Consider the following 16225-nt stretch of genomic DNA (forward strand, 5'->3'; position numbering starts at 1 on the left):
TGTTAAAATGTGGCACCTTTTTTCTATTAGATAAAGCTACAGGGAAATTTTATGGCCAATGAAAATTTTCACTTAACTTTCATTGCCAACCCTCGTAATATTTAGACTACTTTAATTAATGCTGGAAAAGTTTATTTATCAAGGAATTTATTGACCTTGTCCATTCACACAACATATCATTCTATAAATTCAAAGTTTGATGCTCTAAACAGTGGGATGAAATGGAGAGTATATTTTGAAGAATTTTTAAAGCATTAGATATTCCAAAAAGTTAGGTAAAATATAAAAAAGTGTAAGCTAAAAAAATGCTATGAATATCAAATATTCAATAAATTTTTGTCATTAAATTTTTAGTAGAAAATTATTTAAGCTATTAATTGATTTAAATTAATTCAATTCAATAAAAGTTGCAATTAAATTTAAATAAATAATCAATTAATAAATTATCGGATTTAAATAATTTAATCTAAAAGGAAACAAATGGTATCTCACAGAAAATATAGCGAATAGTATTTAATGAAAATTTTAATTGAATTTAAAAAAAAAATCAATAAAAAAATAATTGATTCAATTAATTTTTTTTTAATGAATTTGTGATTAAAGCTAGTTTAAATCGGATAGAGTATTTTTTTGTCCTTTAATCTAAAAATTAATTGATTTTTTATTACAGAAATAATAGTACTAATTACCATTAATTACAAATTAAACAGTAATATACGGCCGTAAGTTCGGCCAGGCCGAATTTTATGTACCCTCCACCATGGATTGCGTAGAAACTTCTACTAAAGACGGTTAACCAGGGCTGTGGAGTCGGAGTCTGAAGATTTTGCTGGAGTCGGAGTCGTAAAAATTTTGCTCGACTCCGACTCCGGCTAAACCAAATATTTTAAAACACTTCACATTTTTGTAACTAAGCAAATTTTTACGCAAATTAGTTTCCATTGCGTTATTCATTAGATCAATGTACAGCATGATTGTAAATGAAAATCAACTTCCAATTACGGCTATCTTTTGATGTTTCCTAGAATGTTAGACTAGCAGATGGGCTGGATCGCTCCATTTTAATACCCGAAATTATTATTATTTTTTTTAAATTTTATTTTAAGGCCATATACATATGTGGAATATTGACAGAAATTTTTTTCAAGGTTGATTTTTATAGAAAATTTTGTCAAAATGTTATTTCTATAAAAAGTTTTGCCAAAATTTTATTTCTATAGCAAATTTTGTCAAAATTTTATTTCTATAAAAAATTTATTCAAAATTTTATTACTATAGAAATATTTATTTCTATAGAAAATTTAGTCAAAATTTTATTTCTATAGAAAATTGAGTCAAACTTTTGTTTCTATAGAATATTTTGCAAAATTGTATTTCTATAGAAAATTTTGCAAAAGTTTGTTTGTTACACAAATTTTTTTTAAATTTTATTTATATTGATATTTTATTTCTATAAAAATTTAAGTCAAAATTTTATCTCTATCGAAAATTTTGCCAAAATTTTATAGTAATAGATTTTTTATTAGAAAATTTGGTCAAAATTTTATTTCTATAGAAAATGTTGCCAAAATTTTATAGCAATAAATTTTTTTATTAGAAAACTTTGTCAAAATTTAATTTCTATAGAAAATTTAGTCAAAATTTTGTTTCTGTAGAATATTTTGCAGAATTTTATATACTACACAAAAATTTTTCTAAAAGTGTATTTTTATTGATATTTTTTAAAAAAAAAAATTGTATTTTTATTGATAATTTTTTCAAAATTTATTTCTATAAAAAATTGTCAAATTTTATTTCTGTAGCAAATTTTCTCAACATTTTTTTTTCATACTGATGCTCACTGCTATAACAAATGTATTCGAAATTTTATTACTATAGAAATATTTTTTTCTGTATAAAATTTAGTCAAAATTTTATTTCTATAGAACATTTAGTCAAACTTTTGTTTCTATAGAATACAAAAAAAAAATTGTTTGCTATACATTTTTTTTAATTGTATTTCTATTGATAACTGTTTCAAACTTTAATTTCTATAAAAATTTTTGCCAAATTTTATTTCTATACAAATTTTATTCAAAATTTTATTTCTATATATTTGGTCAAAATTTGATTTCTATAAAAAATTTTGCCAAAATTTTATTTCTATAGAAAATTTAGTAAAAATTTTGTTTCTGTAGAAAATTTTGCAAAATTTTATTTACTAGACAAAAATTTTACCAAAATTGTATGCTCACTAATGCTCCCTGCTAAGTCAAAAACTTGTAGAAATGACTCAAATTTTCAAATTTTTCAATGAATGAATCATAAATGCATTTTTGCGAAATTGTCTACACAGTTATAAATATTTCCCAAATATTGCCCGAGATTTTGTAGAAGTCTAATTTGAAAATACAATAGAACTACAAATTCGTGGTATTAAAATGAGATTTAGTTATATTACCCGGAGTCGACTCCGGAGTCGGAGTCGAGCAAAATTGACTCGACTCCACAGCCCTGCGGTTAACCACAATTAAATTACTTGGATTGCGGCCGATGGCAAGACATCTTAAAACTTCTTAACATCATCTTCGAAACTGTAAGTTAGTCTATGCGGGATTTTTGGAAGACAAAAGAAAGGTCGTATATACGTACATATATATACAGAGCTTGGCTTGGTATATATAGGGAAGAAATAATTACGAACCAATATGAACATTTGTGCGGTAATTATAGAGCCAGAATTGAAATGTCGGGGTCGCTTTATATGAGGGCTATATACAATTATGAACACGAGTCTACCAAAAATGTCAGATTTTTTTACTATTTGGTACATTGGTAGAATTCTTGATGTTTTGGAAGATTTTCCAAATATCGCTCTGCAACTATGAAATGCTACATAAATTTTCTATAGAAATAACATTTTGACAAAAGTTTCTACAGAAATAAAATTCTGACAAAATTTTCTATAGAAATAAAATTTTGACAAAATTTTCGATAGAAATACATTTTTTCGTTTTGTTTTTTAATTGTTAGTTTGAACGTCAATCATACTACTCTTGTAGTTTAGTCAACGCAATGGTTTTTAAGCTGAGATCAAAACAACAAATATGAGAAATAATTTTTGACAAAATTTTCTATAGAAATAAAATTTTGACAAAATTTCCTAAAGGCATAAAATGTTGACAACATTTTCTATAGAAATAAAATGTTGACAAAATTTTCTATAAAAATATAAAATTTTGATAAAATTTTCTATGACAATAAAATTTTGGTAGATTATTTTTGGCTCTTAGAGAGTCCGCAAGCAAAATCTGGGGATCGATTTATATTTATAATTATGGTCCGATGTGGACCAATTTTTGCATGGTTGTTAGAGACCATATACCAACACCATGTATCAAATTTCAACCCCATTGGATGAAATTTGCTTCTCTTTGAGGCTCCGCAAGCCAAATCTGGGGATCGGTTTATATGGGGGCTATATATAATTATGGTCCGATGTGGACCAATTTTTGCATTGTTTTTAGAGACCATATACTAACACCATGTACCAAATTTCAGCCAGATCGGATGAAATATGCTTCTCTTAGAGGCCCCGCAAGCCAAATCTGGAGGTCCGTTTATATGGGGGCTATACGTAAAAGTGGACCGATGTGGCCCATTTGCAATACCATCCGACCTACATCAATAACAACAACTTGTGCCAAGTTTCAAGTCGATAGCTTGTTTCGTTCGAAAGTTAGGGTGATTTCAACAGACGGACGGACACGCATGGATCGACTCAGAATTTCACCACGACCCAGAATGTACATACTTTATGGAGTCTTAAAGCAATATTTCGATGTGTTACAAACGGAACGACAAAGTTAATATACCCCCATCCTATGGTGGAGGGTATAATAATTAACTCCCTGCAAAAAAGCGTCGCCAAAAAAGTAATGAAAATTTTCTTTTTGGAACCGGAAGTGGTTCCTCATTGACGCAGAAGCGATGAATTTAACATGGGCTTGTCATAGGACGGAAGTCCTCCATTTCAACAGCCGTTGCACTGAATTGGCATCACTTCTTTAGGTGTGATCTGAATTCAATGTTTTGGATGTAAATGAAAAAATTCTGTGATAGTTTGTCAAAAAAATATTTTTTATAATTTCTTATACACTAAAAAAAAGCATGTCCGGTTCCAAAGATTTTGTCTTTACTTTAAAAAATTTGGTATTGATTCCGAGCCAAAGAAGCGGAGAATACAAGTAAGGATACTTTTAAGACACAATTCTCTTTTAAATTTCGGTTTTGTGTACTTGCTTCTAGGAAGTAAATTTTAATTTTTCGCTTTTTTCCTTCATATGCTGTCAAAGTCCTTTAAAAACGAGTTAACGACAACTTTATTTTCCAAATTAAGAATCGACTTCCAGTAGAAATTATGCTATGTTTGAAGTAAAAAACTTCTTTAAAATAAAGTTTTGAAAAACATGTCCTATATTTGAACGATTTTTTGCTTTGTAGTCAAGATGCAAAGAGACAACAAATTTAAAGACAATTTCATTAAATTTAAGGAATTTTTCTGAATTATTAAAGTCAAGTTGACCTTAGGCCAAACATTTTTTCTTTCATGTTATGATACCCATTTTTAAGTGAAATCGCTTAATTATAAGGATAATATAACTTCATTGAAAAGTTTATCGACTTTTGGACAAGGAAAAAACTTTATACTAGAGAAATGCTTCTTCTATGCTAAGCAAAATTTGCATTCGTATTTTGAAGACATGAAATCTTTGACCTCATGACAATATTTTTGTCAGTGTAAGTTTTAATGGATTCTAACGCTTATCGGAAACGTTTGACCTCAAATATTTTCAAAAATTCACAATTTTTTCAGATTGGATTTAGCATTTTTTTCCACAAAATTTAAATGATTTGTACCATTTTATGAATTCTTACTCCGTTTTTAACGTATTTGAAACAAAAAAAGTTAAAATTACCCATTAAAAGTAAGAAAAAACCCAATTATAAAAAATTGAGTTAACTTCCTGTGTAGTTAAAATAAAGAACATAATTGGGAGTGCATCTTCCTGAAGTGCTTTTAAAGTTGTGCCTTTGGAAGAACTTCCAAATTGTTTTGCTGGGTAATTACAGGATTTAAATAATTTTGTAATTAGTTGAATGTAGTCGGAAATAAGTGGTCTTTCACCAAACGGAAAAAATATATATAGTTTTTCAACTAAAATTTTAATCGAATTAAAAAAAAAATAAATTACAGATATTAAAATTTTTAATGAATGTAAGAAAAATTTCAATTTAAAAAAATTAATTGATTCAATTAAATGTTTAACCAAGCAAAATTCAATCAGACAGAGAAAACGAACAAAAACAACATTTTTGCTTCTAATCACTAAATTAATTGATCCAATTAATTTTTTATGGAAAAATTTCAAATACAGAAATTTTAGTTACAGAAATAATAGTATTAATTACCATTAATTACCAATTAAATAATTAATTAATTAAAGGATTTAAATAATTTTGTAATTATTTGTATCTAACAGGATATGGTAAATGACCCCACTTGGGTCATTCACCATACGGAAAAAATATATCTAATAGTTTTTCAATTAAAATTTTAATTGAATTTAAAAAAAGTAAATTAAAAATATTTGATTCATTTAAAATGTTTAATGAATCTGAAATATTTTTCAATTAAAAAATTAATGGATTCAAATAATTGTTATCAAAATTCAATCAGAAACAGATAGAAAACATTTTTGGATTTAATCACAAATTTTTAATTGATCCAATTAATTATTAATTGAAAATTTTCAAATACAGAAATTTTTATATTAATCACCATTGTCAGTTAAATAATTATTTGATCCAATTAAAAAATTTATTGATATAATTAATTTTTTGATTGATTTTAATTTAATTGCAAGAATTGTTCAATCAATGTAATTCGTAATTTATTAATTTTTTCAACAAAATTCAACAAAAATTTTAATTGCAAAAATTTCGATGATATTTTTGTGCGCACAGAGTTAATTACTTAAATAAATTTTTAATTTGATCAATCAATTGTTTAATTGGTGTCGGTCGGATATTATCAATTTCGTGATTAGAGCACTTTTAATTAAAAATTAATTGAATCGATTATTTTCGTAATTGAAACCAGCTAGAATACGCACCTCCATTTCTTCAATCATAAAAATGATAATATCAATAGTCAATGTCAATTTTTGTTATAATTAAAAAGTTGGTTCGATCAATTAAATGTTTATTTCAATTTTTGTTAATTGATTTAAACTTTTAATTGAGTAAATATTGGTTATATTTTCTTCTGTGATATTCCTCGTACTTTATAAATTTTGAATAGGGTTTGAAATAAAAATTTCAAAAAAATTAAAAAAAAAAACAATAATTATTAATAATAAAAAATGTTTAATTAATTTGCAAAATATTCTATCAAGTATATGGTCAACAATGGAATTGAACACCTTTTTCAATAATTTTTGGGTATATATTTTTTTATTTACTAAACCATTCCATTTCATCTTCATAAAATCGCACTTTTCCTCTCCTATCACAATTCCATTTCATACCCACTGTATTTAACCTTAGTTGCACCATTTAACCGAAACATCCTTAAAGTATGCAACGTGACCTTAGTCGCACCATTTAACCGGAACATCCTTAAAGTATGCAACATGATCGTTCAATTTTCTTTTCTGTTTTTGGCATTTCCTGCAAAGCCATCTCAACATGTTTTCGGGCTAGCCAAGATTGTTTCTGCAATCGATTAATCACAATACGATAGGCACCTATAATATCACTACGTGGAGCATTTTGTGAGGCTTGCATTAACATTTCGCTGGTTATACCCAATTCATCCAATATCTGTCTTGCCTCAAGTTCCAATGGTGCCCATTTGGACATATCATCCGTTTCACTAGGGAACATTATGAAGTTCCCAGTTTCTGTATCGTAATTTTTAAACAGTGGACACTCGGGCGGCACAGCCGCTAAAACATTATTCCATTGCAGCTTGGGATTACCCACACTTCCATTTGTATTCAAATGTCGTTCATTTTCAGTTTCCATTGGTCCTACCTTTTTCTTGAGCGTACCACAGAGAAATGATCGCTTGGGTGTATTGTTGCGCGATTGTTCTTTTATTGTTTCCAATGGCATATCCTTGACCAGCTCTATGGGTTGTAGGAAATTATCGACGAAAAATCCGTCTGTGCGTTTGGTATTCATATTAATTGGCGGTTTATTGGTTAACTCCATGTAACGTTCACGCAGTGAATATTGTTTGCGCATGCGTCGGGATTTGGAACGCACCCAAAAACCAGAACGTTTGGCGGGTTTGGTGCGTAAATTGATTTCGTGTTGCATTAGCTCGGCACTAAGTTTTGGATGGGTTATAAATTGACTATTCAGCATGTCATCGATGGTGGGTCTACGTATTGGGATATGGATTAATATGCGTTCTGGGGAGCGTACAAAAAAAAAAAATCAATAATAATTAGATAGTTTAGGGGGAGTGGGGCCGCTATAGATTAACTTACGTATTAGTCTTATACATGGCAGACTTAGTTGACCCGGCAATAGATAGTCTCCCTTGAGTATGGCTGCCTTCAGTCCTGGTATTGTGGGTGCCCTAAAGGGCATATTACCCACTACCATAAAATACAAAAGTATCCCCAAGGCCCAAACATCAACTGGTGCTCCTATATAGTGATCGTCCGAGAATAATTCTGGCGCTGCATAAGGTGGCGATCCGCAAAATGTATCGAGCTTTTGATTAGGGCCTAAAAAACAAAAACAAAACGGTAGGGAATTAGAAGATATTTGTAGGTAGTAAAAAAAAGAATTTTCTGTTTAGCTCATATTTAGCACTTGGGTAAACAAAATTGAAAATCTTGTTGTCTACAAGAACAGAATCGGGGCATCGATCAGTAAGATTATTTAGCAAAATTTTCTATAGAAAAAAAATTTTGACAAAATTTTCTATAGAAATAAAAAAGAAATTTTATATAGAAATACAATTTCGACGAATTTTTCTAAAGAAATAAAATCTCGACGAATTTATTTGTAGGAATAAAATTTCTATAGAAATAAAATTTTGAAGAAATTTTCTATAGAAATAAAATTTCGAAGAAATTTTCTATAGAAATAAAATTCGAAGAAATTTTCTATAGAAATAAAATTTTGCTAAAATAAAAATAAAATTTCGACGAATTTTTCTATAGAAATAAAATTTCAACAAAATTTTCTATAGAAATAAAATGTCGATGAAATTTTCTACAGAAACAAAATTTCGAAGAAATTTTCTAAAGAAATAAAATTTTGACGAAATTTTTTATAGAAATAAAATTTTGACAATTTTTTTTATAGAAATAAAATGTTGACGAAATTATATAAAGGAATAAAATTTTGAGAAAATTTTCTATATAAAAAAATTGCGGCGCAATTCTCTATTGAAATTAAATATAAAAGAAATAACAAAATAAAAGAAATTTTGATGAACTTTTCTAAAAACTAAAATTGCGACAAAATGTACTACAAAAATAAAATTTAAATTTTATAGAAATAAATTTTGGATGAAATTTGCTATAGAAATATAAAAAAACATTCTATTGAAATAAAATTTTGTCGAAATTTTCTATTGAAATAAAAACTCAACAAAATTTTCTATAGACATAAAATTTCGACTACATTTTCTATAGAAATAAAAATTTGACGAAATTCTGTATGGGAATAGAAATAAAATTTCTGTATAGAAAAAAAAAATCCTATAAAAAAAATTGACACAATTTTCTATAGAAAAAAAATTTGACAAAGTTTTGTATAAAAAAAAAATTGAAAAAATTTCTATAGAAATAAAATTTTTAAGAAATTTTATATAGAAATACAATTTCGACGAATTTTTCTAAAGAAATAAAATTTCGACGAATTTATTTGTAGGAATAAAATTTCGCGGAAAGTTTTTATATAAATAAAATTGCGACGTAATTCCCTATAGAAATAAAATTTCGACAAAATTTTCTAAGAAATTTTGATGAAATTTTCTATATAGCTAAAATTATGACCAAATTTTCTACAAACATAAAATTTAAAGGAAATTTTCTATAGAAATAAATTTTGGATGAAATTTGCTATAGAAATAAATTTTCGAAACAAATTTCTATTGAAATAAAATTTTGACGAAATTTTCTATTGAAATAAAAATTCAACAAAATTTTCTATAGAAATAAAATTCCGACAATATATTCTATGGAAATGAAATATCGACGAAATTTTCTATAGGCATAAAATTTCGAGTACATTTTCTATAGAAATAAAAATTTGAAAAATTGAAATTTCTGTAAAGAAAAATAATTTCGATGAAATTTTTTATAGAAATAAAATTTCGACAAAATTTTCTACATAAATTAAATTTCGATTAATTTTTTTATAGAAATAAAATTTTGATGAAATTTTCTATAGGAATAAATTTTTGACGAAATTTTCTATAGAAATAACATTTTAACAAGACTTTCTATAGAAATCAAATTTCGACGACATTTTCTATTGAAATAAAATTTTCTTCAGAAATAAAATTTCGACGAAATTTTTTTCAGAAATAAAATTTCGACGAAATTTTCTATAGAAATAAAATTGTGCTGAAATTTAGAGAAAATTTTTTATAGAAATAAAATTTTGAAGAAATTTTCTATAGAAATAAAATTTCGAAGAAATTTTCTATAGAAATTAAATTTTGATTAAATTTTTTATAGAGATAAAATTTTGACTAAATTTTCTATAGAAATAAAATTTCGACGAAATTTTCTATAGAAACTAAATTTCGATTAAATTTTTTATAGAAATAAAATTTCGACTAAATTTTCTATAGAAAAAAAAATGTCGATGAATTTTTGGCCGAGCTGAAAAATCAGTTTGACTTTCCAAATATTATCGCCATTTATCGCGCAATGCAGGAGCTTTGAATTGAGATTCTACGATCGGTTCAATCGGTTGCAGTAGCTAATAGTACAGCACACCCAGCTAGTTCTACCAAATATTTGACTTTGAGGCATATCCGTGGTAGTCACATGATATTCTCTCTCTTTGGATTGCCGTAGTAGATCCATTTTTGATTACCAGTAACGAGTTTCAGTATTGAAACGAGGCCATCTGTTGTGAATCTCATTACTAATTTGTGCTAAAGTAGTAATAAATCTTGCGATTAACTTTACATTATTACATTATTTTCTTTTCAAAAATTACATCTTTTTTAAGAAATGGACCAATTAAAATGATCACATATCGAGGAATCCTATAAAAAGCAAGCCATATTTCAAAATGTCGATGTCTTAATGTATAGAATTTATAAATATTGGCAATATGTTCATAGTTTTAAATTTAACCATTTATGTTTTATTTATTGTGTGCACAAGATTTTTTAATCTCATGCAAAAAAAAAAAAAAACTCTGAAGGACGACCACTCCTGTTAGATCATAATACATGCTTTATAATTGCCAAAATGTTCCCATTAAATAATAGGCAATTTTTCACATTACATCAGATCACAGCTGCTTAAATATTCTCTTAACGCACTTTCGACATAGATATGTACACTCACTGGTTTGTAATGAATAAGAATCCCCAAAAGTATACATGTGTATCCACTTAACCCTCAACAATGCACTACATACATTACAATACACACACATTTATACATTTACACTCCAATATTCATATACCAATAGCAACTAACATAGGGCAAAAGGGATTTGCTGAGGTTTGCTGTTAAAATTATGCATATCACATGTCAGGGATTAAAAGCTTCCGTAGATGTCAAATGTCATTGTTAGATGGAAACAAAACTGGAATTTAACTTTAAAGTAAAAAAAAACAACAATAACAGACAAACAAATACTATGACATTTTCCATGACATTTGGAATCCATAGTTTAGAAAGCAGCATCATTAGCACTCATCTCATAACTCACAGAAGGCACAAGTGAGAGAGTGTGAGAGGGAGAGAGAGAGCTACAGAAAATAAATACATATGTGTAAATTAAAACATGTACTCACCATTAAGTAATTGTGTGCTAAAACCAAAATCAGCCAGTTTCAGACGATCCTCTGACAACAGTAAAACATTTTCGGCCTTAATGTCACGATGAACAAAACCCAAACTGTGCTGTAGTTCGTGATGGTCATAATGACGATGATGACATTGTTGACATAAAATTATGTTGTGTGTGTGTTTTTTTTTTAATTTCGTTGCAAAGTAAGGTCATTATGTTGTGTAGGTCATCCATGAAAAAGAGAGATAAGAGAAAAACAGTGTCAACAAATTAATGAAAATTAAATGAGAAAGTTTCTAAACAAAATTGGCTAATTAGATAACAAAATAAACCTAACAAATATATGAGACATTTCAATATAAATTAGATGGCCAAAAGAAAATAAAAAATCGATGCCTTGGTTGCTTCGCATACTTCATGACGCCATTGATACTGCATTTTTCATCCAATTAGGCTGAAATTGGAAATTTGATTATATTATTTATGTCGGCGAATATATTTATATAGCATCCACATAAACAGATCACCACGTTTGACTTCTTGAGAAATATTGTATGGGTATCGTAAATGATAATATGTGTATACAAGGATATTTAAATTGTCGCTGAAAATTTTTTTTGGGGCTTCTTAAAAAAATTATCAATAAATATTTTGAGATTTTTTGCAGATATACAAGGTGGCTATTGTATTAAAAGTGAACAAATTATTTGTTTCTCGTACCATTACTCGTTATCGAGATACTGGTAATGTTGCATCGCGTCTAAAAAGGTGACGGAAACGGATGGTAGCAACACCAGAAATGATCCGAAATGTGAAGGCCATAATTGAGGGAAATCCACGAGGCAGTGGTAGGTTAGGTTAGGTTAGGTTATGTGGCAGCCCGATGTATCAGGCTCACTTAGACTATTCAGTCCATAGTGTTACCACAGTGGTGAACTTCTCTCTTATCACTGAGTGCTGCCCGATTCCATGTTAAGCTCAATGACAAGGGACCTCCTTTTTATAGCCGAGTCCGAACGGCGTTCCACATTCCAGTGAAACCACTTAGAGAAGCTTTGACACCCTCAGAAATGTCACCAGCATTACTGAGGTGGGATAATCCACCGCTGAAAAACTTTTTGGTGTTCGGTCGTAGCAGGAATCGAACCCACGACCTTGTGTATGCAAGGCGGGCATGCTAACCATTGCACCACGGTGGCAGTGGTAGAAATCTTGCTCGTGAGTAAATAGCGGATGCAAGGCATATTGAAAAGTGAACTTGGACTAAAGCCATTGAAGGTTCCAAAATCGTAAGAACTCACGGATACACAAAAAGTCATATCTTCGTTTGCACTTCACAAAGGGTTCAACTGAAAATTTACAACTTCGATTGGCCACCAGAACAAGCTGCCGCCCCCGCTCTATTCATCGACCCTGGGGTTAAAATAAATTCCGAATATTATCGGAAAAAATGTCCTAAAGGCAATATTGTAGACCTGCGTAGACATACATTTCGACCGCAGACCATCGACAAAAAAGGTAGACTGGAAAGAGCTAAGGAGTTACTTCGTTTACACGAAAGAGGCCAATAATCGAATTTGGTTCTCTCCGATAAGCAGCTACACTAAATGCAGTTTGTGCACAAACAAAATGATCGGGTTTACTTGCCAAAGAAGTCAAATGAAAATGTACACCATCGATTGGTGTGGGCTGCTGTGGTCTCTGCCCGCTCGTATTCATTGACCGTGGGATCAAAATAAATTCCGAATATTATCAGAAAACGATCTTAAGATAGTATTGAAGCCCTGGGTAAACAAACATTGTGGCCTCAGATCATGATTTCCAACAGGACTCAAAACCACCTGTTAACCAAGAATGGTCAGCGTCTTGGCCCCGATGGAATTTCTATGCTAATGCTAAAGTATTTGGGAATATTGGGAGTTGAGTACTTGGTTAGTATGCCCGCCTTGCATACACAAGATCGTGGGTTCGATTCCTGCTTCGACCGAACACCAAAAACTTTTTCCACGGTGGATTATCCCACCTCAGTAATGCTGGTGACATTTCTGAGGGTTTCAAAGCTTCTCTAAGTGGTTTCACTTCATTGTGGAACGCCGCACTGTCGGATCGCTTCATACATTTTTGTGCAAAAAATAGAAGGAGTAGTCCGAGATCATTGAAGGTTGGCACCGAGCATTACATTGACTAAATTAAGAAAAAAAATGGAATTTCATAAAAATCGGCCACGCCCACCGCCCACCGCTCATACAATCCAAATGGATTTTTCGCATAAAATGTTTCCTATCCGGTCAAAAGTGTTCAAATTTGGTACATACAGTTTCTAGAATTAAGAAAAGATGCGTGCAAAGTTTCATCAAAATCGGCCACGCCCACCGCCCATACAGATTATAGATAAGGTTTTTTTTAAATATTTTGTTCACTATTGCACAAAAAACTTTATTTATAATTTTGAAAACTAAAATTGCAAATGTTGTTGTTCTTCCTTTTGTTCACTACAAAATGATAAAATAATCATGTGATAATTCTAAAAATCATATGGTTTTGTTTTTATTTATCTCTATGCACTGTTTCCCAATGATTTTTTTTTAATTTATAGAGAAATACTATATTTTTAAAATATATTAAAGTCAAATGGTATTATCAAGAAAATTTTACATATATGAACCACTGCAATGCATGCAAATATAAGTTATTTCTTGCTTAGCACCCTTGCATGGACGTTCCCTCAATATTTCACAATAATAATACAATTTTTCGAAAAAAATCATAAATGTACATTTCGTATTTAAACAGTTCTCTACAAAACTGCATCTTTAAATTTTTGAAATTCACTAGTTGAAAAATTGATTTATTGACACCAAAATCCCTCAGTACGCCGTTCGGACTGACAATGGACTGAATAATGTAAGTGAGCCTAATACATCGGGCTGCCACCTTACCTAACCTAACCTTTATTTATCCTCGCAATTACTCATTATATCCGATGTCTGAAAAATAGGTAGGGTAATTGCATTTCTGAAGGCAAGCGAAGATTCGAGCGGGGGTGAGTCGTACATACTAATTTCCCTTCTCTCGACAGTAGCTAATATACACGAAGCACTAATCCTACCCAGCATTGTGGAGAATTTTCCATCTGCCAGTCATCTACATAGAATCCGCAAAGTATATAGGACGACGACAGCTTTGCATGCGATTTCAGCATACAAAAATAGAGGATCCAAACTCAAACAAACTGAACCTTATAGGGCATCAATTTCTATTTTAGTTCATGGAATTATTGTGTTTTGAGAAAGTTCTCTTGATTACAATAATTTTTCGTGTACGTTAGTTAACAGAACTAAAAGGGGGGAAAATTATATACAAATGAAGCTTTAAGATTTACTAAATTCGTGTCTCCCACAAAATAGTTCAGAATTTCTTAAAATCTATCATCTAAACTAACGCTTCGCTGGTAATGACCCAAAATACCGCAAAGGCATTTTGGCCACACTAGTGACTTCGTCGAACAAATTTAAACTGATTCTAAAATTTGATGTTATTTCCGATATTATTTGCTTTTGAACAATAAAATAATCAAATCTTGGGATCGGTTTATATGGGAGCTATATATAATTATGAACTGATAGAAACCAATTCCTGCATGGTTTTTGGATACCATATACTAACATCACGTACCAAATTTCAACTGAATGGGAAGAATTTTGCTCTTCCAAGGTGCTCCGGAGTTCAAATCTGGGGATCGGTTTATATGGGGCCTATATATAATTATGGACCGATATCGACCAATTTTTGCATGGGTGTTTGAGGCCATATATTAACATCACGTGCCAAATTTCAACTGAATCAGATGAATTTTGGTCTTCCAAGTGGCTCCGGAGGTCAAATATGGGGGCTATATATAATTATGGACCGATATGGACCAATTTTTGCGTGGCCATTAGGGACCATATACTAACATCATGTACCAAATTTCAGCCGGATCGGATGAAATTTGTTTCTCTTAGAGGCTCTGCAAGCCAAATCGGGGGGTGGGTTTATATGGGGGCTATATATAATTATGGACCGATGTGGACCAATTTTTGCATGGTCATTGGAGAACATATACCAACACTATGTACCAAATTTCAGCCGGATCGGATGAAATTTGCTTCTCTTAGAGGAATCGCAAGCCAAATTTGAGGGTCCGTTTATATGGGGGCTATACGTAAAAGTGGACCGATATGGCCCATTTGCAATACCATCCGACCTACATCGATAACAACTATTTGTGCCAAGTTTCAAGTCGATAGCTTGTTTCGTTCGGAAGTTAGCGTGATTTCAACAGACGGACGGACGGACATGCTCAGATCGACTGATAAAAAACGCCTTGATTTTAACTCTAAAATCTGTAGATTTTTATACCCATTATTCAAACGATTAGAAGAAGTAAACTCTGGCAATTTTACTTTCGGTCTCATTAAATTTTTATGATCAGTGCACTTTTTATACCCTCAAGAAGTGAAATCGATCTATATGGTAAGACTTCCAAATGGACCGATAAAAATAAATCTCTTACAATTACAGGTAAATCGGATAAAAGCTATGGTTTAAATAAGCCCAAGGAGTTAAATCGGGAGACCAGTCTATATGGGTGATATGCCAAAAACATGTACCGATACACACCAAATTCAACACACCTAATTGTGGTTCTGAAAAACCTACATAATTTAGACCCCAAATCGAAGGACGGGCTTATAAGGGAGATATATCAAAATCTGAAATCTCCAGATTTCAAATTTCAGGCAAATTGGGTAAAAACTACGATTTCTAGAAGCTCAAGAAGTAAAATCGAGGGATCGGTCTATATGTGGGCTATACCAAACCATAGACCGAAGCACACCATATTAGGCACACACATTTACGGTCCTCAAATACGTCTAGATTTCAAATTTCAGGAAAATTGGATAAAAGCTACGATTTCTAGAAGCTCAAAAAATAAAATCGGGAGATCGGTCTATATGTGGGCTATACCAAAGCATAGACCGATGCACACCATATTAGGCATACACATTTACGGTCTTAAAATACCTCTAGATTTCAAATTTAAGGAAAATTGGATAAAAACTACGATTTCTAGAAGCTCAAAAAATAAAATCGGGAGATCGGTCTATATGTTGGCTATACCAAACCATAGACCGAT

At 30.4% G+C, this 16225-nt stretch overlaps 1 protein-coding gene across 1 annotated transcript in view; it reads right to left on the bottom strand.

The window, feature by feature from the left end:
• Window positions 1–6388: 6388 nt before the first annotated feature.
• LOC142226793 (serine/threonine-protein kinase MARK1) overlaps window positions 6389–16225 on the bottom strand; it is a 30217-nt gene continuing 20380 nt past the window's right edge. The window contains exons 5-7 of the mRNA XM_075297010.1: window positions 11051–11159; window positions 7539–7781; window positions 6389–7460 (exon numbers count right to left, since the gene is read on the bottom strand). Coding sequence (XP_075153125.1) covers window positions 6661–7460; window positions 7539–7781; window positions 11051–11159 — 1152 coding nt within the window. The 3' untranslated portion in view covers window positions 6389–6660. The remainder of the gene's footprint in view (window positions 7461–7538; window positions 7782–11050; window positions 11160–16225) is intronic.

This window comes from Haematobia irritans, chromosome 2, assembly GCF_050003625.1.
Source record: "Haematobia irritans isolate KBUSLIRL chromosome 2, ASM5000362v1, whole genome shotgun sequence".
Classification (NCBI taxonomy): domain Eukaryota; kingdom Metazoa; phylum Arthropoda; class Insecta; order Diptera; family Muscidae; genus Haematobia; species Haematobia irritans.